The sequence below is a fragment of the Haliotis asinina genome, chromosome 2 (assembly GCF_037392515.1).
Source record: "Haliotis asinina isolate JCU_RB_2024 chromosome 2, JCU_Hal_asi_v2, whole genome shotgun sequence".
Lineage (NCBI taxonomy): Eukaryota > Metazoa > Mollusca > Gastropoda > Lepetellida > Haliotidae > Haliotis > Haliotis asinina.
This window is the reverse complement of record NC_090281.1, coordinates 87,778,857-87,802,267: the sequence shown is the minus strand read 5'-3', so window position 1 is coordinate 87,802,267 and position 23,411 is coordinate 87,778,857. Positions and strand designations below refer to the sequence as shown.

General features: G+C 39.1%; 1 protein-coding gene across 1 annotated transcript; it reads right to left on the bottom strand.

The window, feature by feature from the left end:
• Positions 1 to 1,125: 1,125 nt before the first annotated feature.
• LOC137272972 (transmembrane protein 272-like) lies at positions 1,126 to 22,838 on the bottom strand. The gene is made up of 4 exons (XM_067805409.1): positions 22,554 to 22,838; positions 6,700 to 6,868; positions 4,164 to 4,223; positions 1,126 to 2,965 (listed from the first exon to the last, which is right to left on the bottom strand). The coding sequence occupies exons 1-4, from the start codon at positions 22,836 to 22,838 to the stop codon at positions 2,535 to 2,537; spliced, it is 945 nt and encodes a 314-aa protein (XP_067661510.1). The 3' UTR covers positions 1,126 to 2,534.
• Positions 22,839 to 23,411: the final 573 nt, after the last annotated feature.

Here is a 23,411-nt window from a genome sequence, read left to right as displayed (position 1 = left end):
ACGAACTATTTTCTTCAGCGGTACAACTTCTTCTTGTATTTAGGTCAGTGTAAACATGAGATAACGCATGAAGGTGTATCTACCCTCTTCACAGCATTAACAAATAATTTTGAAAATCCCAAGGTTTCGCATTTTCTTTCTGCGTGTTTTTATCAAGCTTCTTGGGGTGAGGGCCAGACATTGTAATGACATCGTTGCAAGCTGAAGGCTAATTCCTACATAAAATTATATTCATGGCAAAAATCTCAAACATGTATATGATACGTGCATGTTTTGTTAGACATATAACACCTTGCTGATACGCGACGAGTGTTTTGTGAGATTTGACAGGTGCTTTAATGGTTGAAAAAATAACTGTTCGTGGCTAGTGTTTTGCAACACTAATGGTCCATCAATCATCTTGAAGATGTCTTCTTTTTGACCATTTTGGTGCCAATGATGACAGCTGACAGTTCTTATAAATCTTCAAGGCAATGAACAGTTATAAACTGACGGATCTCCAAGGCAGTGAGATCCTGATAAAAGACTTTCCAACCCATATGTGTCGTCAACGCATCTTGATTTAAGTATTTAAAAATGAGACATTTACCGTCGTTGTCGTTGTCGGGTGTAAACAGCGTCGCTGATCCACGCTGATGTTTACCTCCCTGATAATGTCGCTTTGAAGCTGTTTACCATCCGATTAATATTTTAATCAGTGAGTGCTATCGGTAAAACATTTCGTCTTTCATAAAAAATATGTCCGGATTCATGACAGTATCATTCGTTTTCAATCTAAAACCATGACAGCTACAACTGCATGCGACAGATCCCTGATGTCATTGCTCTTTACGCGTCCTTAATCCATCATTTGACTGAGTAAAACATCTTTTATCAAAACGAGGAAAATCGCAACGTGTAACTACGGGAGCACTTTGATTCATTCTATCTGGTTTCGTCCAAAATGGCATCCAGGTTTCCTGAGTGGGTAATATTACTGAGTTGGAATCATTACTGATAACTAAGTCATGGTGATAACATTTCTTTACCCTCTTGCATCGTGATCACTGTACGCCTTGTATCGTGATCACTGTACGCATGGTGATTTGGTAAAATGCACAGAATATGTAAACAGGTCACTAATCCTTTTTCTTTTTCTCTTTCTTTGCAGTAATTGAAAGCTAATGCTTTTCTCCATTCAAATGAAGCAGCTTCAATTTCTAGTATTAATCATCTTAATATTTTAGCATGACATTTTTACCATTGTTATTATTATGAATGAATATAAAACTGTGATCGCGCTTACCTTATTTTGCCTCGCAAGTGATAAAACACATGCAAAGACGAGGCAGCGTTTTCTCGATAAACACGGGAACGCCGCGCTAAGTCGAAATATTGCATTGATTCGGATATACTGTATTCTTCCCAGCAAACGTTTGGACTCACAAGCGTAAATGTAGCTACTTACGTCAGGCAACTTTTCTAGACTATAATTTGTAAAATGTTTCATACTGTTTACAGATACTGTTTACACATGAACTGATATATTTTAGAAACAATTCGTATCGTTGAAAAGTTGAAGTGTTATAAATTATACATATCAGTGAAAATTGGAGAATTCTTCACAAAACTTTACTCAAAAATGCAGCGGTTCACATGTACGATATTTGCACATTCTTTACAGCAATTTGATGCGTGATCTTCATATATATAGAGAGAATGTACTATTATAAGTGAGTCTGGACTTTCGATTTGAAGTACACTTGTGGATCAGTAATGATTCACATTTCGAAATTTACTTTACTAAAATGTTTTCAAAGATGAATCTTGGAAGCCGAAGAGGCGGTTTCTTGTTACTTTCAGGTAGGTAAATCAGTACATCTGAACTTAATAACTTATCTGAAATTATGTATCCTGATATGACACTGTTTCCTGTATGAATATTTGCTGTCCATCTAATATACAATTATAACGTTTTACTACAGATGCATTGGTTATGCGTGCAAGTACAGTCAAACAGACGAGACAAGATATGCATCTTGTAAGGTAATGGATACCAAAGACAGAAAACAGGGAACACGCTGCTTAATAGCAGAAAACATATCGTCACAGTACATGTACATTTCGATGCAAAAATATTTGAGTGATAAACGAGAGTTCGTCTCTCTTGCCATAAGGCGTTTATGCTTGGCAAAATGCAAGAGGTTATATTGATATGATGCGACGTGAGCGATAATATGTCGTGGTCAGCTGGATCGTGGTCTTGGTAAAGCTTCTTCAAACTCTGGAATAAAATATCACTTGGATGCACCACGATATGAGGTGATAGATTTGTTCCTGCTGAGGCATAACGTTCTCACACAAGACGCCAACAGAATGCCGCCTTCACAACCACCTGGATCATACACACTATAATGGGATCTTTGCCTTCCTTTCTTCTAGCACTGTGGAGCCACGTTGTGGGGCGTTTTAGATTTTTTCTTGAGAAGGAGCGGTTGTCATCTTGAATGTCCAATTCGTGGCTAAACGCGGACACGCTCCGTCTTCATTGTTTGTCAACTTTTGCTGGAGTCGACGAGTAGACATCTGACACATGTATAGCAACACAATAGCATAAGACCTATAGCAATCATCAGCGCTATGATGATGTGACAGATCACCAGTTGCCAAAAGGAGAACAGGAACACTGTTCTTTCACACCAGTTCTTTGGTTCGTGTAAGGGCGCGGAGAAGTGGGGCTTCCAAATACCTACCACCCAGTAATGTCCAAATACGAACCAAATTGTCAAAAATATATTTAATGCTATGTTTGTCATGCGCGTCATTGTGACGAGGTCTTCATCGTCGTGGAGGTCGGTTACCTCTTTGTGTCGTCTCACTTGCTTCCATAATAAGAAAATTAGTTTCAAAATGCCAAAGCATCCACCGACGACTAAGTAGATTGGAAGCTTGGGTTCTCGTGGACAGTCGTGGAGATAATTCACACCTAATAAGGAAGAAGGAAAATTGAGATAATTAGATCATGTCCTAGGGCAATACTACTCATCCAGCTCAGTTTCTAGTGCAATACTCCTGCGTACTGAAGGGTTTATATTCTATTTTTCCTGTGTTGCCATTGTCACAATATATAGAGATATACATTTTGCATCTTACGAATACATCTGCCATGTCATAGATCGTAAGCAGTAAAGGCACAACATACATGCTTGCATCCTAAGTCAAATGTGGAACCTGCTTCTGAGAGGTGTCCGCTTCCTAGGTTTTTCGCTGAGTTGGGTTTTACGCCGCGTGCAGCAATGTACTAGCACCACTACCACCACGGTAGACACAAGTCACTTACCTGGTATTGCCCTATCTACACTTTAGAAGGAGTATTAGCTGAACTAACATCTTTCTTCAGTAGTACTCTCTCCTTATCGTGAGCCTCTTTTTTCAAACTGTCTGGTAACGTATACGTTTTAGCATTTTCTGTGTTATACATAGAATACTGTGTTTTCACTATAAAAAGTTATTGAAATTATTTATTAGCCAATAGTCAACTTCAATTAAAGATTAAATAAAAAATCAAATATTGAGAATAAAGGAAGCCATTCGTCTGAAAATGTATCAAAAGTATTGTTCCTTCTGGATCTGAATGTTTCAACCATGTCAGTGTCTTAACATTATAACTTTCCTACCATTAAAACATCTTTCCAAAAACTATTATCAGTTTCATCAATATTCTTAAAATCTGCTCCATATTTTGATATATCATTTAATGGAAAATTGCATGGATTACTCACATTTGTTTTTTATTAAACAGTGTTTGAGTGTAGATCATTTCATTGCATTAACAAAGGTCTTAATATCATTCATATGTGAACCCCCTCTTGTGTAATCCTTTTTCAAAGTGCTCTGTTTAATTTTGTTATTTGAGGAAATCTAAAAGACCTTCTATCAAGAGAAGTGGGTTAGATAAAGAATTGAATATATGAATCAAGTTTGAAAGAACCAATGTTTTAATGACAATGATTTAGCCAGTCAGTGACAAATGTCGTTTTCTCCATGTTGCCAGTAACCTGTTCATCTCGTCAAGTATTGGAGTTATCACCCACAGTTAACTGTGTCTGTTCTCCACAAGTACTCACTAGCGCTGGGAAACATCTAATCAACGCGTGACCTTGTGCACAGAGGTTTACACGTACCTATTGTTGTCATGACTAACGGCAAGGCGAGCAGAATCACAAGGAAAACGGTCACTGGCCCTGAAACAAGAGATTGAATACGCATGAAACATCAAGAATAACAGTAATTGTGCACGCTTCGTGTTGAGGCAAGATGTTTTCTGCTCAGTTGGGTTAAGTGGATAGCAGGTACTACATCCACACTTGTGTTTTTGCAACACCTGCTGTGACTGATTTACAGTGATCCATTCAAATATCCTGTGGCTTTTATGCCAGTTCATAATCTGTTTGAGCAGCTGGTGATTTTCAACTCACATTACCAATCAACTATCCATCCTCACCCACGTGCTTTCTAGTTCGATTTTAACAATTTCACAAAAAAACACTGAAGTCGAGACCCCAGGAAACCACAAACGCAGCGTAACGTCCAGACATGCAAAACTGGGCATTGCAAGAACATACCATTCGTTTGATAATATAACTCCTGGTTCAACAATATTCAGTTATGTCACAAAATGTATGGCATGTATTTATGAAGTAGCCGAGAAACGTCGTGAAAACTAAACTAATTCTGGCCTGTACGAAATCATGTAGGTTCCACGTTGTTGTGGTCTAGGAGTACGTCTGTGTAAATCTAAGTAAGTCTACATACACGTGTTGACAGTCATAGTCACAACCACCTGACATAGTACTAATCGATTTTCTTTGAAGAATGGCTCCCTAACATGTTCTATTACGTGCATTTGAACATGAACGACTGATGTGCAGACTTGTGGCTGCAGGTCATGTTAAATGTTATATGAGTATTGCATCCCGACATAGGCGTGATGTACTTGAATAAGAAAATGTCGACTACAGAACGTATCAGCTGATGCCATTTTCTTTCCGATTTCACGTTAAAAGTCTATACCTGGAACATCGTGATCATCAGAACATTGATTTCTCAAGGAAGAACGCACAAGATCAGTGTATGTTCTTGTATCTTGGCATTACAGCAGCATAGGCAGTCAACTACATTGCATTGCCAAGGAACAGTTAACAGGAACAATAATCAGTTTCCTCTTGATACGATTACTTCAGTCCATAAAATATCTCTTTCTTGTCATCTTAAGATACTGTTTCCAACATGACTATCAGTGAGTGGGTGAGTTTTGTTTTTGTATGGTGTTAAATGGAAACTTTTGCCTTGTAACTCTAAAAATTATCACCATGTCTGCCTACCTGAGTTGGTATTGGATAATGGCTAATGACACTCTACGAAAGACATGTAATACATCATGCGTTTCTATATTCTGATTCATTTTACATTTTTCTGACATTCCTTAATGTCATAAGACGATGTTCTTACGGGGGCGGGTATGGATGGTAGGGAGGAGGCGGGGACGTATTTGGTACAGTACTCGTCTGGCAGTCTAGTTCATGTAAGAATGTTACGCGCGTTCCTTTACCATTCTTGGTGAAATGTTATGCCTATGTGGAAACACGAAATAGAAAAATAACAAAATTAAACATATCTTTTATAATAATATGAGGTCTCTAATGATGATCCATGTGAAGATTCTAACTATGGATTCGTGTATGTCTTGCCAACAGAGATGGTTCTGCCTGGTATCAGTCGGCTTAATATGGAAAATTGCAAATATGGAACATTCCTCTGTAATGCATATGGCCTGTTGTCCCAAGATATCTTGTGTATGAAATAACTTGACCGTTGGGTTAGCACACCATTCAGTGTCAAGCTAGCTAGAACAGACGGTCGCGAGTATTTCATTGTGCCAAAAGTACGTGACATTATGAGTATTTATTTGTTGCGTGTATCAACATTTTGGTAATATCACGGAGGATGGTATGTAAAGTGTGATCCATATTGTACCATCTATCGATGGTACCGGGCATTCGGCGGTATGTGTGTGTTGTGTGTGTGTCTGTCAGTTTCATACCCTGTCTTACTGTCTGAGTGAGTGAGTGTGAATGAGCGCGCGCGTGTTTGTGCGTGCGTGTTTGTACGTGCGTGTGCGTGTGCGTATGCGTGTGCGTGTGCATGTGCCTGTGTGTGTGGTGGTCATACTTGTCTGGTCGTATGTCCACGGAGATACCGCGCCGAAGTACACGTGTATGTCACCAACTTAAATGTTCAGATCCGAGGTAAAGTTATGTGTATCTGTATAATTGGTAGTAGTAGTGGCGTAATTAATAGGTGATATAAGTGATTATGAAGATACAGTGCTGATGGTGGTTCCTATGTATTCACGTAAAGCATCGCACTACTCGCCTTTTGTTTTCTGTGTGGAAGAAGAACTTCTGAGACATGTGGCAAGGGGAAGGTGTCTCCGTACATCAATAAATTAATCGTGCATACACGACAAAGGTAATTACACTAAAACATCAAAGACAAACTGCTGCATGAAAGGTTAAAGTCAGTAATACATTTACTCAAGCGTCTACTACACACAGACTTCACACGTTCCTGGGACTGCCGTCTGTGTACAGGGACGCGTGAAACAATGTTTCAGATAAGAGTGAAATGTATTGTTGATTTTCAAAGAGAGGTACTCACAGGCTCCGCCTAACAGAGAGAAGGCACGATGAAGAAATTCGCAAGGGCCTTTTGACTCCAGACCCGCCTCACAAATTCCACTGACTACAGAAAAAGGTGGTTCTTGTTCTTCTACTTCCGGCCACACAACAGTACTGTCATAAAATACTTTTTCCGGCGGTTGTGTTTGCTGAAAAAGAAATGAATCAGTCTTAACATTTGGATCTTAAGACACGTCGGTTCAAATACTTTCAAAATATACTCAGCAAATATAAAAACTTGACACTCACTACTTTTCAACTATCGTTTTGAAACTTTTCTTGAAAGAGTTCTTGTTGTGATTATGGTTAGATGCATTGTCAAGGGCATTACGTAACACATGCATTCTACCGGTCGGGCCTGCGTAGCACGTGCGAGAGCACTGTTACGCTAAAATCACATTTCCACGTGCCATAAGTCACGTGACCTATTGATACATGTGCAATTGATCTCGCGGTAGCAGAGTACAGTGTCATCTCAGAAAAACACGGTTTTATGGTGAATTAATCGTTAATTTGCAATGCCACGAATGTCAAACATGCAGCGTGAACGTGCCATTGGCATGTTGAATACGGGAATGTCCATCGCTGATGTTGCGAGGGTTATGGGATGCAGTCGGCAGACCACACACAATCTCCAGACACGTGTCCATCAAACTGGCACCACAGCTGATGGGGATGTGGGATGTGTTAGGCATTCGGCTCCGTCACGTAAGGAACCCTCCACAGAACTTGCAGGAGCTTGGTGACATGTTGGTACAAATATGGCGGCGCATTCCCCAAGCAGTGTTCAGACGCATCATCCAATCCATGAAAAGATGTTGTATCGCAGTTGTGAACGTCCATGGAGGACACAACTGATATTGACATGATTTCATTAAGTTGTGACTCACAGTTTTTTATCATGGACATTGTAGTCACATTTCCGGTGGAACCGATTCCACGACAAACATGATGTGTATGCTATAACATCTTTAATGAAAAGAAAATTGAATACAATCGTTATTTTAAACCCATTTTCCAAAATGTTCAAATTATTGAATTTGAAACGAGTGTAACGTTTTTATTTTTGTTGAGTTGTGTTGTAGTTGTTGTAGAAATGAAGATATTTTCATGTTTGACGTTCACAGAACCAAAATATTATGTTCGATACAACTACGTACTGAGTTTTACAATTCTGCACAATTATTGTCAGGTAAAAAATTGATTTTTTTGCATGTATTTCTGTTAGGTGTCACCGGTGTAAGAAAGGTGTCATCTTTTCATTTTATCCTTACTTGGCATATTTTATCCTGATTTTGTACGGACTCATAGACGCATGCACATAATGTAGTCAGAACAGTCTATCTGAATCTCCTTTAAGTAGGAGGCTTTGTGGTTTGTGTTTTATTTACAGAGTAGCATTATATTCTTCACTATGGGCTTTCATTATTCTAATAATTATACTGTGTCGACTGTATGTACTGTAAAAGCTCACACTGACTTAGCAGAATGTAGTTGTAGCCATTCTAAGTATTCCTCAATTCCTCACGGAAAGTTACCTTATCGTGCAACATTTGTACAACAATGAGCTTTAAAACATTTAGAAAAAATTATTAATTGTTGCCATATAGCTGCGATGTGTGTAACAGTGAATATTTTAAGTCGCCTGCTATTCTACATTTCTCATGGTATCTCTCAATCAGTGATCCGATCTCTCGTCAACACGTGCTGGATACCAATCAACACATTCGCAGACAATCTGATGTCATTATACACATTTCCGTATAACATGTAAAATAGAGGTACAAGTACAGCTGACGTAGTGCACACTTCCAAACGACCTTTATTTAACAAATACAGTTCGTTCTACCACCATGTATTGTGTAATAGAGCACACTTTCGTACTGAACTATTATAGTTAGAGCACGAGGACGCTTGCGTCTGAGTGCTTTAACGTTATAATAGTTCAGGGCGAGAGTGTGCTTTATTACACTATACATGGTGGTAGAACGAACTGTATTTCTTTTCTAAGATGCCTTATTCAATAACTTCTAAGCATAATTTCGATTAAGCTATGGCAGAAAACAAACGACGGTGTCTGTGACCTAAACTAAGAATCCTCGCACAGGGCTAACTGACGCACTGTTCTTTTGACGTGTCAGTCTCCTACGTTAAGACAAAGGTTACTAGAAAAACAAATGATGAACAGTTTGGCGATGGTTTATGTTCGGGTTCAATATCTTCTCTAGATCATTTTAATTACATCCTTGATTCTCTTAAACCATACAAGGCAATATGTCCGCCTCATTTCTACTACTAACGAAAGTTTAGATCAGTACATTCAGAGGAAGCTGACAAGTCAAGCGACGTTCCTCGATTGCATTGTGGGAATGTAAACATTGCCAACATTACCGTGTCTCTGTAAGATTTTGAGTCTAACTATGAGACATTTTATCTGTCGGAAAACATAAACGTAATGTTTCCACAGTGATTGCTAGCTGTGTGATGTAACTGCAAACCAAGAAACGGTTTCGACGAAGTAGTTTGCTGTGGAAGGCGATGGCAACTGACATCCATCGTGACGTCGGTTACATTGTGACGTAATGCAAAAAAGTTCGATTACGAGGGGGCAGTCTGGAATGGCGCAGTGACGTCAACACATTGTGACGTAATGCAAAAAGTGCATATTATCGTCTGATAAAGTATTGTCGGTGCCTTTGATCTTTCACTGAAAGAAGAATACATCAAACATGTGTGGATCTCGTAATGCATATTTCATAACAACCTTTATTACATTATATACAGTATGGTTCAAAATTATTGAGAATAGCTAAAGCATTTCTTATTATTAAACGAGAACAAATCAGATAAAATTGAATGTATTGTAAAAGTGAACTGACCTTTTCATGTTGTGTAGGTAACAATTTAATATTTTATCAAGTCTCCTTGAGCTTCACGGCACAGTCTAAGACGGGTAGGCATACTTCCTATCAGAGAGGTTAGTGTCTCGTGAGTTATGCTGTCCCAGTATCGGACCACGTCTCTCTTCATGTCTTCAATTTTTGTCAACCCCTTTTGATTCACACATTCCTTCATCATCCCCCAAATGTTCTCAATGGGATTTAAGTCAGGACTATATGCAGGAAATGGTAATGCAGTCACATTTTTCTCCTGAAACCACTGCTTGGCATGTTTTGCGGTGTGTTTAGGATCATTATCTTGCTGCAAAATCCAGTCATTTCCATAAAACACATGTGCACTTGGAAGCAGAAAATTATCTAATATGTTAGTGTAGCGTTGACTTATCAGATTTCCCTCAAACACACACAGCGGGGTCGTTCCTAATAAGGATATCCCTCCCCATACATGAAACTTTGGGCTGTATTTAGGTCGTCGATACAACGGTGCTGACGCAGACTTTGTCCATATTTTCACATTATTGGGATATACCCATATTGAGCTTTCATCAGTAAAAATCACATTTTCCCAGTCAAAGTTTTCATGTGCCAAACACCACTCAACACGCCTGTCTTTATGTTCTTGTTTCATGAGAGGAGAAGGAATTCCAGTCTTTTTCTCCCATCCAAGATCAATCAAATTTCTTCTAACTGTAGATTTTGATACAACTGTTGATCCCCTTTCTATCATTTCATACTTGATGTTGGAGATGCTTGCCCTTTGCTTTTTAGACGCTAAAATTCCCAGCCGGACGCGATCTGAGAAGTCCAATTTTCTGGGTCTCCCTGCTCCTTTCTGGTGCCCAAAATCCTTTCCCTCTTTAAAATTCTTCCTAATCCTATACACAGTAGAAAGAGGAGTTCCTGTTCTCTCTGCCAATGTATTTACATCATCAATTCCTTGATTACACAACTTAAAAATCAACCTTGTTTTATCTTCAGCAGACATTGTTGACAGTGCTGAGGAAAATGACGTCTGCTACAAATTCAGGGGAGGTAACTCTAATTGTACTATACTCAGTAGGCCAAGATGAGTTACCTCCCTTATACCATTACTTAGTTTTAAGTATCAGTGAATCAGTTGAGGTGTTAGGATAGCTCAAAGTAAGAAGAAAAATTCTCAATAATTATGAACCAGACTATATGTATGGATGTCGTAATGCATATTTCAGAAAAATCTTTACATCATTACAGGCGTATTGATGTCATAATTCACATTTGCAAGCAAAGCTTACAAGATTGCATGTGTCTTAGTGATGTAATACACATTGCTAAACAGCCCTTACAACATTGCAATATCATGTGTACTGATGTTGTAATACATAGTCCAAGCAGCCTTCACATCACTGCATTGGTACTGATGTCCTAAAACACTTACGTAAGGTAACTAACATGTATGCAGACAAAATAATGTCGTCAAATCATATACAGGAGAATCTTCGAGTTAATATGTTACCAGACTAATTATTGTCGTAACATTATTTCCAGCGACACCTTCCAGATAAGTGGTTTGGCAATGTGAAATGGGGGATGTGAAACGTAAAATGCGGGATGAGGAATTTGGAAAACGGATCGTCGAGTGTGAAAAGTGAAATATAAAATATGGATTGTGTGATTTGAAGTTCGAAGTAAGAAAACTGACATGTGAAATGCTGAAAACGGATTGAAAATGTGGAATTTGAAATATGAAATATGGAATATGAAACGTTACTTATGGCATGCAGAATGTGAAAGATAGAGTGTGAGATTTGAAACCCACTCCACCAGCGTCAGTCATTAACCAAACGTAATCCCAGCTGTCTCATAATTAACATGATCACACAGAGGACAATCGTTCAGCCAAACATTCATGACCAGACCATCATCACCTTCAGCCTTACAAACAAGACGGCATGGGGTTTGTCGATATCGAATTAATCATATTCTCATAATATCCATATTTTGGGAGCGGTATTCAACGGTTGGCATGTAAGCATTGCATTTTTGTCAAAAATAACACTTAATGAATTTCCATTGGTGACAAGGTACGACTCGTGACGTCAAGCGATGTCATGGACACTAGCAACCTCCAACATAGATGCGTTCCTCAAACTTTATTATTCGGCCAACAGCTGGATTTTGCGTATCTGAATGCATATATGAGTTTTTTGCGTATTTCTCAGTCTGTGAATCAATACCTTCTCATTCCTATCAAATATGGTATATTTTGACTGTCGGCATGCATATTTCACTCCATGTTCATTAGAGTTTGTGAGCAAGAACAATCTAATTGTCAGTAGGAAATTTAGGTCCCAGCATATTATTCAACTTTGCATGAAAGTGTTCAACAAACGATCACAGATTCATGGCTATAATTGGATTGTATTACAAGTTGGTAAGCGCAGCAGTTGGAACAGTGAAACAAAAGAACGTGCGGTACGTAAAGAGCGTTACCTTACACCATCCAAACATGTTATCGGTGTTTCAATTAATGAGCATACCCCCTTGTCAAACAAACAAATAAAGCGATTTGAAACTATGCTCGACTGGTAAACAAGTTTTGGAGCCCAACCTTTTTCCTAAGTTGAATGAAAGTCTGAGTTTAAAATGTTCAACTGGTAATGTAAAATTATGAGAATTCGCTATCTTAATTTTACATTATTTGACTTTATTGGTTAACGTGATATTCATCAGTACGTTTTCTCTGCACACTGACTATAGAATATGTTATTATATATAATCACGTTGCGATATGTGTGTATCCGTTATCAATACATACGTACAAAGTAGATTAGAATCGTGTGTTCTCCTGACCCCGACGAACGTTTCATGGACGCTGTAATATTTGCTCAGTGTCTTCATTAAGTGAATGAGTTTAGTTTTACGCCGCACTCAGCAATGTACCACATGTATGGTGGCAGTCTGTGAATAGTCGTATCTGCACCAGACACTCCAGTAATCATCACGATGAGCATCGATCTACGCAACCGGGATATCACATGAGTCAGCCGTTGTTTGTCTTTTACACAGATCAATTGACCTTCACGGGTTGTCATCTTTAATGGCGAGTAGTGAGTAGTGTGGTCAACATGAACAAATACCATCAATCTGCATTAGATCTGAGTGTAGTTACATAACACAGACTGCATGTTTTTTTATGAAACTGTAAATGGAAACAAATGACCAACGTCTAAAATCAATAATTATTACTGTTTAAATGTAATGGGAAAGGATACCCAATCCACATGACAGAACAGGCAAACAGTACAGAGAGTATCATCCAATTGTCCCTTCAGAGGCTTATGAACTGTATTCTGTCCATACTCTTATGAAATCTGCCACACGAGTCGATTGTAAGACTCATGGACAATAATAGTCAGTGAAAATCCTTGAAATGCTCACTCACTAATACTTTAGGATCGGCGAGATTGCTTGGTGGCTAGAGCGTCCCGTTATGTCTACTTAGATGATTTTCTGCATCCCGTTTCCAGAGCTGGAATAAGCCGTTTAAACACACATGCTCACTCACTCACTCACTCGAAAGCGTCATAGAAGGATTGAGAAGACCATCAACGTCATGTGCTATCTCTCCATTGATCGATACGCTAAGTTTGTCAACTACAAGGCCTTGATCCACAATACCTGTAATAGTTGTATTGGTATTCCTGTACATACAAAGACACAAAACGAAGTCAGTATTTTCTTTCAATTTCACTAACTTCTAGTAACTTCAAGTCCTGGAGCTAACGAAGCTCTGCGCCCGTTCTGCCGTCTGACCAGTCACATTTGTATAAGGAAACAGGAGAGGGGTCTCCAAATCCCATTACACACAACACCTAGACTGCTTTGGTCGGAAACGAACATGGAAATCCCTTTTTAGCTCGCAATACCATAAAGTAGAGTTTCCTAGCGAGGAAATTGACGTCACCCGTTTCTGTCTTTCAGCGGAGATTAATTCTTGGCCGTACTTGATGGTCACTGGTTGAACTTCCGGCGAATAACGCACTCTTTGTATTGATTCCGAACCGTATTGACAATGGCGCGAGAAAACATAAACCCCTTCACGGCTGCCAGAATTGAACTCCAGACACGTTGAGAGAAGAAACATTTTGTTGAGAGCATGGTAATTCCTTCTGATATAACCCTTGAGTCTTGGAGATCAAACAACATTGGTTGCAGTACCCGATACGTACATTGTATCAAGCGGTTTAAGCGACCTTTAAATACATGATGAAGTCAGTACCTTCGATATAAAATCACATAGTGTTTTTAGTCACCATAACTCCGCTCCGGCAAAACTTCACTATAAACAAACACTAACATGTAGTGTTCTGAACACTTGACAATTTCGCCTAAGCACGCTATTGATACTGATATCCAAATTAATAACTATCAACGTTTACTGGAAAGAATTACGCGAATGTCATAAAGATTCACTGATAAACATTCACGCGTTATTGCAGTAATAACATCTCATAGTGCAATTTTGTTTCCGATTTCTAAATCTGATTTCCCTTGAAACGCTATCTTTAGTTCATGGTTCTTTTATTAGGTGTATGTGGATAGGTCTCACTTAGTTACCCTTCTGTTCTACAAGCGGGAACGCTTCGAAAGAAATAACGACACTGATTTATTCTTTTCTTGTCACTTTATATTTCAAAATGGTCTCTTGCCAAGTTCAAAACGAAGCAAGTAGAAATACATGGGCAGGATGTGCCTGATAGCCATGGGGAAAGGACGGTGTTCTGAATATAAACAAGACGGTGGAGTCGATTAATCCTTGGCAATTACCACATTGCGATGGTAAAGTTTCACTGCTGTAACACAAGAGTGGGCATAAATTCAATTAGCCCAGGGAATTACAATGTCCAGTATGTTCTTTACAGCGTAAATAACAAGTGATAATGTTTTGAGGGTATGTTTTGAAAACTTAGCATTCTGACTGCAACGCTGGGTGTAATTGTAGACGTGACTCACAGACTAAACCTGTGGACTAGACGACTTAGACATTAGGTCTTTTTCTTGGAGTAAAATCCTCTTGACTGTGTGCAAGTAAAAAAATAATGCCAGTTGAAATTGCCAATAACATTGTTCAGACGAATATCGTTCTCCTGCCAAGAGCAATTGAGTGAAGGTCTCAGGACGAGGGACAATAAGTAAGTTGGTTTAAAGTCTCTTTGAACAGAATTACGGTGAAAGTTGATGGGTTGCTGGACTCGAGTGCTGGTACAAAACGTGCTGGATCCAACATATCTAATCTCTAGATTCTGGAATTAGAATCCTCGATGATAAGTATCTGACATGCCGAAGGCTAGAAGGCAATGAGTGATATGTTAAAACATCTAATTGGTTGACGAAAGGGGCCACAGGACATTGTTTAAGCCTTTCTCTTTCATAATTAGAGTCTATAATTCTGATTTATCGACATGGCGATAGTTCATCTTCGACATCAAAGGCTAAACTACATATCGTCAATGAATAGCTGACATTAGCTATCGCCAGAAACAGATCATGCCATCTGTGCTAAGTCCTATACAGCAATGAAATTTAATGAATGTATCGCAGAAAAAACTTACACTCACCAACTATTCATACATTTTGCATTTAGACCCTACTCCCCGAAGCAGTATTCCTGCCAAACAACAACGACATGTAAACAAACCAGACCATCAAGCGATCCCTGGACCAGAAAATCCAATTATGAGAGCTGTCAAATAAGATATGTTTAAGCGAAGCGTGTCCAGATGCAGACTCGTGCTGACCGACAGAACCTTGTTAAGGCGATAGCTGCATAGTAAATGACATTGTATACTTTGACCACAATTTAAGTAAGGATTCCAATGTCTTGATTGCTAACATTCCATGCTTTTTAAGGGTGCAAACACGTTCCACTGGCATCACAAGTGTTTGGAAATGACAAATGGGGGTGAATCATAATCATGATGGAGTTGTGTAGAAGTACCATGACCAGACCACCTGGTGGCTGATATCATGAGCAGTGAACCTCGGCATCGGACACGGTAGTACACAATCAAACAAGTCCATTCGTGACCATTCGATCTGTAAGCCAGTCTCTTACAACCAGTATGTCTTCCCGGAGGCCAGATCAGACGGATCCGAAATCCTGACGGACGCATTAGTAATGCTTATTCTATTGGTGGAATCACATACAATATCGTTACCGGTGGCCTAGCGACGGGCACCGGTTACCATTCGGCCCTTAATGAGATGAGTGTTGGCAAATAGCTGACTTGATTGAGTACCTAACACGTAGGGGTACATGTAAGCCGGTTTGGGTCGATGCCCTCAGAAAAGTGTTTGTGTACTTGCAAGTTACAAAAGACCATACAGTTTATCGATAATCCCAATAAGTCATTCGATTAACCAAAAGTTGTGTCATCACAGTGAATGCATTAGCAAAGCTTTCAGGAAGTTTGACGGCGGACATTGGCAGGTAATTTCTAAATTTGAAACATCAGTTGTCAAATGAGTTCCCATACGGTTGCCTATATTGACCTTTACTTTGTGTTCCTTGTAAACAAACACTCTTGGTTTGACTTTTATTTCTGACGGATTTTCCCAGTGGCAATCGAGATGGGATAAGATATGATCCCCTTTTTCTGAACACCTTGTATCATCACTATTCCGTGATAGATCATCACCATATTGTTATATGATCCAGCCGCAATCAGATAGTGGAATGTGCTTTTAACGAAGGACTCCAATGGCTTTGGTTCAATTGATTATCTCCCAAATGGCAACTTAAGGATGGGTACATCTTAAATTACTGTTCTCTTTCTTGCACAAGCTGCCAAGTATGCTGCTAACTCTGGGGTTAATGGTAGCAGATCGCGATCATGGAAGTCTGATTATGTAGCCAGTAAAGGCTGTTGACAAAATTGTGTATTGACAAATCTTGAAATGTCGACAGACGTACATGTAGGCGTTTCACATTTGTGGTAAAGGAGTAATTTCAACAATGCCAAACCGTTCGCAACGGAAACACAATAACCCCTCCCATCAATGCTAGAGGCGTGTTGTTGGAAGCGGGGACCTTTCCACACGACATGGTACTGTAATGTACCCTTCATCGTGACGCCATCTGGGAGTTCTGGCCAACAATGTAAACCTTATCGATGGCATGCTAGACGGTCAGTTACAAGGGCCCGACAAGGCAGCTATATAGGATATAACGACGCATGCCATCGTTTTCAAACAGATGCCGTCAAGGATCAGACCCGTCTGGATTCATGCGAATATCTCTCGGACTCTACCCGCGTCCAGCCCTTCGTGTCACGAAACCATGAAGAGTGTTGGTGCCCATATCTGTCTCGTCCCTTATTAACGGTAACAGGTCCTTGGGGAATTTCCCAAGTCATAGCTTCCTTCTTATCGCATTTAAATTATCATATACCTCGATGGTAGCTTTTATGTACAACGCGTAAGCGGCATTATCCGGTGATAACGTACACATGTGCAATTGTTTTCAGCCATTGCTTTCCCTGATCCAGATTCGAACATGTACAAGAAACCGTGATGCAGAACGAAATTGGCTGACTGCAGTTTGATGGTTCAATATCTTTCAGATTTTCATTCCCCTATTACTGTCCTGGGAAATGGTGAGTTTTCGTGAGTACACACAGTAATACACCAACAGCACAAACAGTAATACAGTAATACAATACAATAATGTACGTGTATTTAGATTTTATGTTCCCGTGTCCACGTGTCAGTACTGTATGAAAACATACTTCACATGAAACACTACTATTTCCCAAGAAGAAGAATATTTGAGATCGATAGATACATTTAGTCGACTAATGAAAGAAATTATGGAAGATGGGTGTTTTATTACAGTCAAGGTTTCGATATCGGTTCGAACATTGCTATTCCTCTCCTGTTTGGAGATCCCAATGCGATCTCAAACAAACACATCGTACGGAGACAAAGAATCAATGCAGCATGCTAACACATACAAGTACATGGAAGACCATGTTGAATCTGCAACAGAAGCAACACTCCACTCCATTCGCAAACAACGACATTTTATCCAATCCTAAAAGCTATAACTTGGTGTTACTCCACATGGATTGAGATCAATGTACGCATCCCAAAAAGCACCAGCATGCATTTATCCCCTGGTGTTGTGGAATGTTAATTCCGATCAGGGGCTCATAGAAAGTGACACGGGACAAGATTAACGGCACTGGAAGGAAGTCGTGAAATCACTCTTACACAGCAGGCACGTTGGTAACCTGATGGAAATTAATCGGTGTCGTATCAATACAGACTTAAAGGCGTATGCTAGAAACAGCGACTTGAACAGTTCACTCGATACATTCCTGCACTACATAACCTTCACGTTCTTTCATCACACACACACACACACACACACACACACACACACACACACACACACACACACATATATATATATATATATATATATATATATAATCAGATCGATAGATTCAAATTTAAATTTGTTAAAATTTATTGAACATGTTCTATTATTGATGGCTTGTATGCCATTACGAATTTGTCGTGAGCGTATGTGAGCATGTTGATTACGAACACTGTATACCAGGGCCTTGCATACGTACATTAACCGTCAATCGTTTGTTTCGATATTTGTTTTACAGGGAAATGTCCTCTTATACCCTATGCTTGGTAAAACTGAATGTGAAGGAAGCCATTACATTTATCAGTCTTGATGACAAAATATCTAAATTTTGGCGCTTCTTTTCCCTGTAAAATGTGTTATTTTGTTTTGTAAATAATGTGCATGTTGTGTTTTTATGACAATCATCGTTCACAAATTAACCTGGCAACAGAACTTGGAAGACTTAAAAACGCACATAGGACAAAACCGAGTGGAAATATACATTATTACATACCACACAATGCAGTACGCGTTCTAGAGTAAGATCACATTTACAAGGATCATCCATTTGTTCCGGATTAATCGTAATTATTTAGAAATACCTTCTCCATGTATCCACTTAATCACAAACTGTGGACTTTAATCTATTTATAAAACTGTTCTATAGAGCAGTATAACACGATTGTGCTCCGCACAGTGTCTTCTTCTCCAAGAACTTAATAGAACCAAGAACCTCAAAGCAAAGTACCAATATATCATCGATGTAAGTGAAAAATGATCATCTAGAATTATTATACATTGAAGGGGTACTTACTCTTATGCAATACCATCCAAAAGAAGCTTTTAATCACATAAACGAACGTATTTAATGTGTTTCACAAATAGCTTTAATGGTTCTTATTACCAACGCGGTATAACAAAAGATGCATTCACGTCATTAAGCACATAGGGAGATAGGTGCCTCGAGGAAAGGTTTGGCCAGGGTAAGAAACTCTACCGCTCCAGCTGCAAGAAATCGTAGTGACTGCATTACGCGCAGTATCGTGAAATGGACGACGGTGATAATCAGCACGAAAAATGGACGAGAAATTAGTCCCATTAATTGATTTCTTGTTTTCTAGGCAGCCGAATAAGCTGGTAAGGGTCGATAGGAAGTTTACACTTTCCAACCTGCAGTCAAATTCATCAAGCGGGTCGTCCTGTAACACACAATGCCGACTGAAAGTGCATAGTTCGATAACAGGAGTTTTGTGATCAAAGATTGAAGGAAATGTTGTTGAACAATTCAAGGCAGATTGATTGATTTGTGTTGTTTGTTTGAACAGAAGGATATACACGGCTGAAGGTAGTTTTATTGACATCTTGGAACATGGCTGACTCACGAAGGACAAGCCGTCAATCAACACATGGTATAATGAGGTTTAGAGGCGATAGATTTAATATCATAATGAGATATTTATTGAATACGCTAAGTCAGGTAGGGATGACGGTTTGACATTTGGATTTGATGAAGTTTTCCAGTTGAAGTTGACTGATAAATCTGCATACGTCATGGCACTGTCAACATGTAATTTTCATATGGTGACTCGATTTATTGGCGGAATCATAGTAATGCATTTTAGTCTAAGCAATGATAATACGGATATGTCGAAGTAAACACAATTAGGTCACCGGATGCCTGGCTGTGATTGTCATTTCCACAAAGTGTTTACTAAATGAATAGGCATGTTGATTATAATATGTAATGTATAAACAATCAACTAAAAGTGGTGATGGGTGACTGGTTGTGACACCTTGACTCTTGGGAGTGTCTGGGAATTTAGTCCTGCCCCACTAAAAACACATGTGATACTTGTGGTGTCACCTTAGGCAAGTGAGTGTACTAAAAATCCCTTCTGTTCACCCAGCAGTAAATGGGCACCCAGTGGGATAAGTCATGACGATGGCTTCTAGTGTCTCACAGGCAGATTGGATTATCCGGGATAATAATGATCTATGCTGTCGGTGTGTATTTAGCGTAACATAAGGAAATAATGAGTGGGACATAAACGTTATGTGTTGGAAAATCAGAGGTATCGGAGATTTTACATAAAAAAAATTAGAGCTATTAAAATTTCGTTATATACCTTTGATTTTTCAGCACAGTGTGTTTATTTCCATTCTGCCAAAACCACGTTATTCAGAATTTTTATTAAAAAATACAGACTGTTGGAAAATCAGAGGTATATAATGGAATTTTATACCTCTGAATGACTTAACCAATCACAGTCCAGTATTTACTGCAGTCATGGTAGAATAATTATTAATTTAAATACTAAAATGGGTGATAAACATCATCAAGGGTGTTAAATACAAATAAAATGAATTATTGATAAAAAATCTGGCTACGTAATAATACCATGTCAATCACAGTCACAGATCTGGGCATACTCGATTCAAGTGTACAAAACAAATGGCATGCTCACATATCAAAATGTTTGTTCATCAAATTATGAAGTCGTGTATCAATGACACGAATGTGTTTGGTCACCATCGCATTAAACACGGGTCAATAGAGGAGCGCTGGGCTGAGACAGGGAGACATATTGCCTGTCACAACATTCGCCTTCTCGACACGTCAATATGGGAGAATTTGGTTTTGGTATGCAGGGTAGGGGGTAATCTATATTGGTGCCATGTGCCAAAGGATTAAACACAGAACCACTAGCTCCATTTGCAAAGGAGGAGATATAAATGGTTACAGATATGGACTATATTATAAAACTGCACTCTCAGGTATTTGCACGAGCCATCTGAACTGACGTGATTAATATTGATGAACCTAAAAGCTGAAGTAATAATCGATTATTGACTAATGACACTTATCGATCTTTCGATTTGAAGAGAGGAATGTCTGAGTTCACGAGGGGGATAAAGTGCACCAAGATTTCCACTCAATATCCACCTTCTAATCGCATTATAGACTACTACGGCAGTGATCATCTCTGTCTGTGTCTCGCGATACAGCAATATATTAGACGACGTTCTAACACAGTGCAATATACGTAGATTGAACTGTTTATCTTTAATCACGCTACTCAGTTTGTATTATCTGGCAACAGTGGTTCGTTGTCTTGGTGTATCTGGAATATCCATTTGTCTATTTGTTCACAATGTATGTGCCACCAATGAGACATTGTGGTATATGGTTCAACGCGGCCTTAAACCTTAAGTACCTCTTCTTCCCTCGGTTCATGTAAACCTTTACCTTCAGGGAGAAAGGTAAAGGAAAGTACCTAACGATAGAGTTGAAGGAAGTGGGAGGGAAGTTCGGACAACGTCATTATATTGCGGATTTATGTATATAATATAAACGTGTATCTGACTATAGATCATAGTCAAAGTTAAATATTACATTGTGTCGAGCAACGTGAGTGTCAAACACAACTAGCGTCATGGTTTTCAGAGATGGAGAAAATCACTTCGACAAGTCGTAGCACATGTTTTGTCAACTATTCACTCATGAAAATGTCAACTTCGTCAGATTTTAAACATACATGCTGTTTCTCAAGAAATGTCTCAAACCAAAATGTTATAACGAACTGAAGCGTAATCCACGTGGAGTAACAATCCTCCTAACGTTATTGAATAATGCATCCTCGAGTGCCCACGGACTGATGTCTTTGAGGTCGTTTGTGTCTGAGAATTGATCGTTCAAACCACAGACAAATGAATGCCATACCACACCATTTCAGTTGATGAGGAAAACGTAGAGATACAATTCGGTGATGGATACATAATTCTGAGATGAATTCAACACTCATCAAAAACGACTCCGTTATCTGAATGTCATGTTATTGATCAAGACAACTGTGCTGTGTTCGATGGTGTGCTATACATGATGCAATCTGAAAACTTCCAGACGGTGGGCGTTGAATATAAGTAGATACTTACATATGTATGGTCGTCGGTGGTTCTGATGTAGTTATGTAGATCAGGTACTTAACAATACTCATGAAAAGTATATTTGACCGCAAGATATTTAAATATTTATCACAAGTATTTCCATTCATCGACTATTGCAAGTCTTGCATTGAAAAGCATTGCATCCAAGTGTTGTACATTTTCCTTTTCATTAAGAAACATTATTTCATCAGGAATAAGTCCTCAATTGATAATCTAAGTTATCAACTAATAGCGGTATTTGTATGATAAATAGAAGCCTCACCTCTATCGTCCTGACTGATAATTCAAAACAAATATTCCATAAGCAGAAACTTCCCTGGTTGTCATGTCTGAATATTGTTGATATGAACTGATTGCTTGTATAATATATTGCATATGTTTACATCACTCGAAATTGATGCAAAAATCAGTATCCTCGTTTTTAAATAGAAATACAGTTTTAAATAACCCTATTAGTTCAGAGTAACACCTAAAACTACTAATTCTGCACACAATTCTACATTCTGGAAGTTCTGGCCATTCGATTTTTGATACATTGTAATCATATTAGTTTTAACAGACGTAAACAACATAGTGTAGGTTGGCCCTTACCTTTTGTTGCACGGGACAACTCTTAACCTTCAGGCCCGACACATTGGGTAGCTCAAGACAGAAGGAAACACTCTTGGAGGGTGAAGGCTGGGGTGTCAGGAATACCTTACCCGTGCTACCGGGGAGCGGGGACAGGCTGGGGACAGGGGAAGGACATGGAGAGGGGCATGGTGTAGCTGACGTTTCATGAATCGCCGGGGCAGATCCTCGCCGTGTGCCAGTCCTGGAATTACTTGACGAACGTCTTCGGTTCTTTCGAACTATTGTGCCAGCACGTCCCAACATGTTCACACTGTTATATCCACTTGCAGATCAACAACGTTATGTCAGCGTTGGTTTTTCCCATGTCCATCAATTGAGACAAGTGTCAGTGGACAAGCTGTGGGTAATGAACGAGCAACGCAGGCATGTTCTTTGAACTCCGGGAATGTGCAATATCAGCATATTCTGAATAGAAAATAATCCCAGTATCCAGCCAAGGCAATAGACTGGATATCCAAGGATGAAAGGTGGTTAAACAAAAGAACACGCTCAGTAACCACCGGACAACCTTTCTTCAAGTATTGCCTCGTAGAATACTATAGTGAACACGAGTATGTGGCATTGGTTTTAACACGTGGCGGACCAGGAAGTATGCAAAAAACACTCCATAGTAAATGCAATATCACGCCCGTACAATGTTGCTATACTTCATCCAAACCAAAGCATACATCAACAGGACATTATTACGCTCGATAATATATCAATACCTGCCTACTAATAATAAGAAGCAAGGCTTGTTTCCAGCTCGTTGACACACAGTTATTGACTCGTAATCTATTGCGCATTGCTGGCAAAGTAGCATGTTAATGTCTCGAA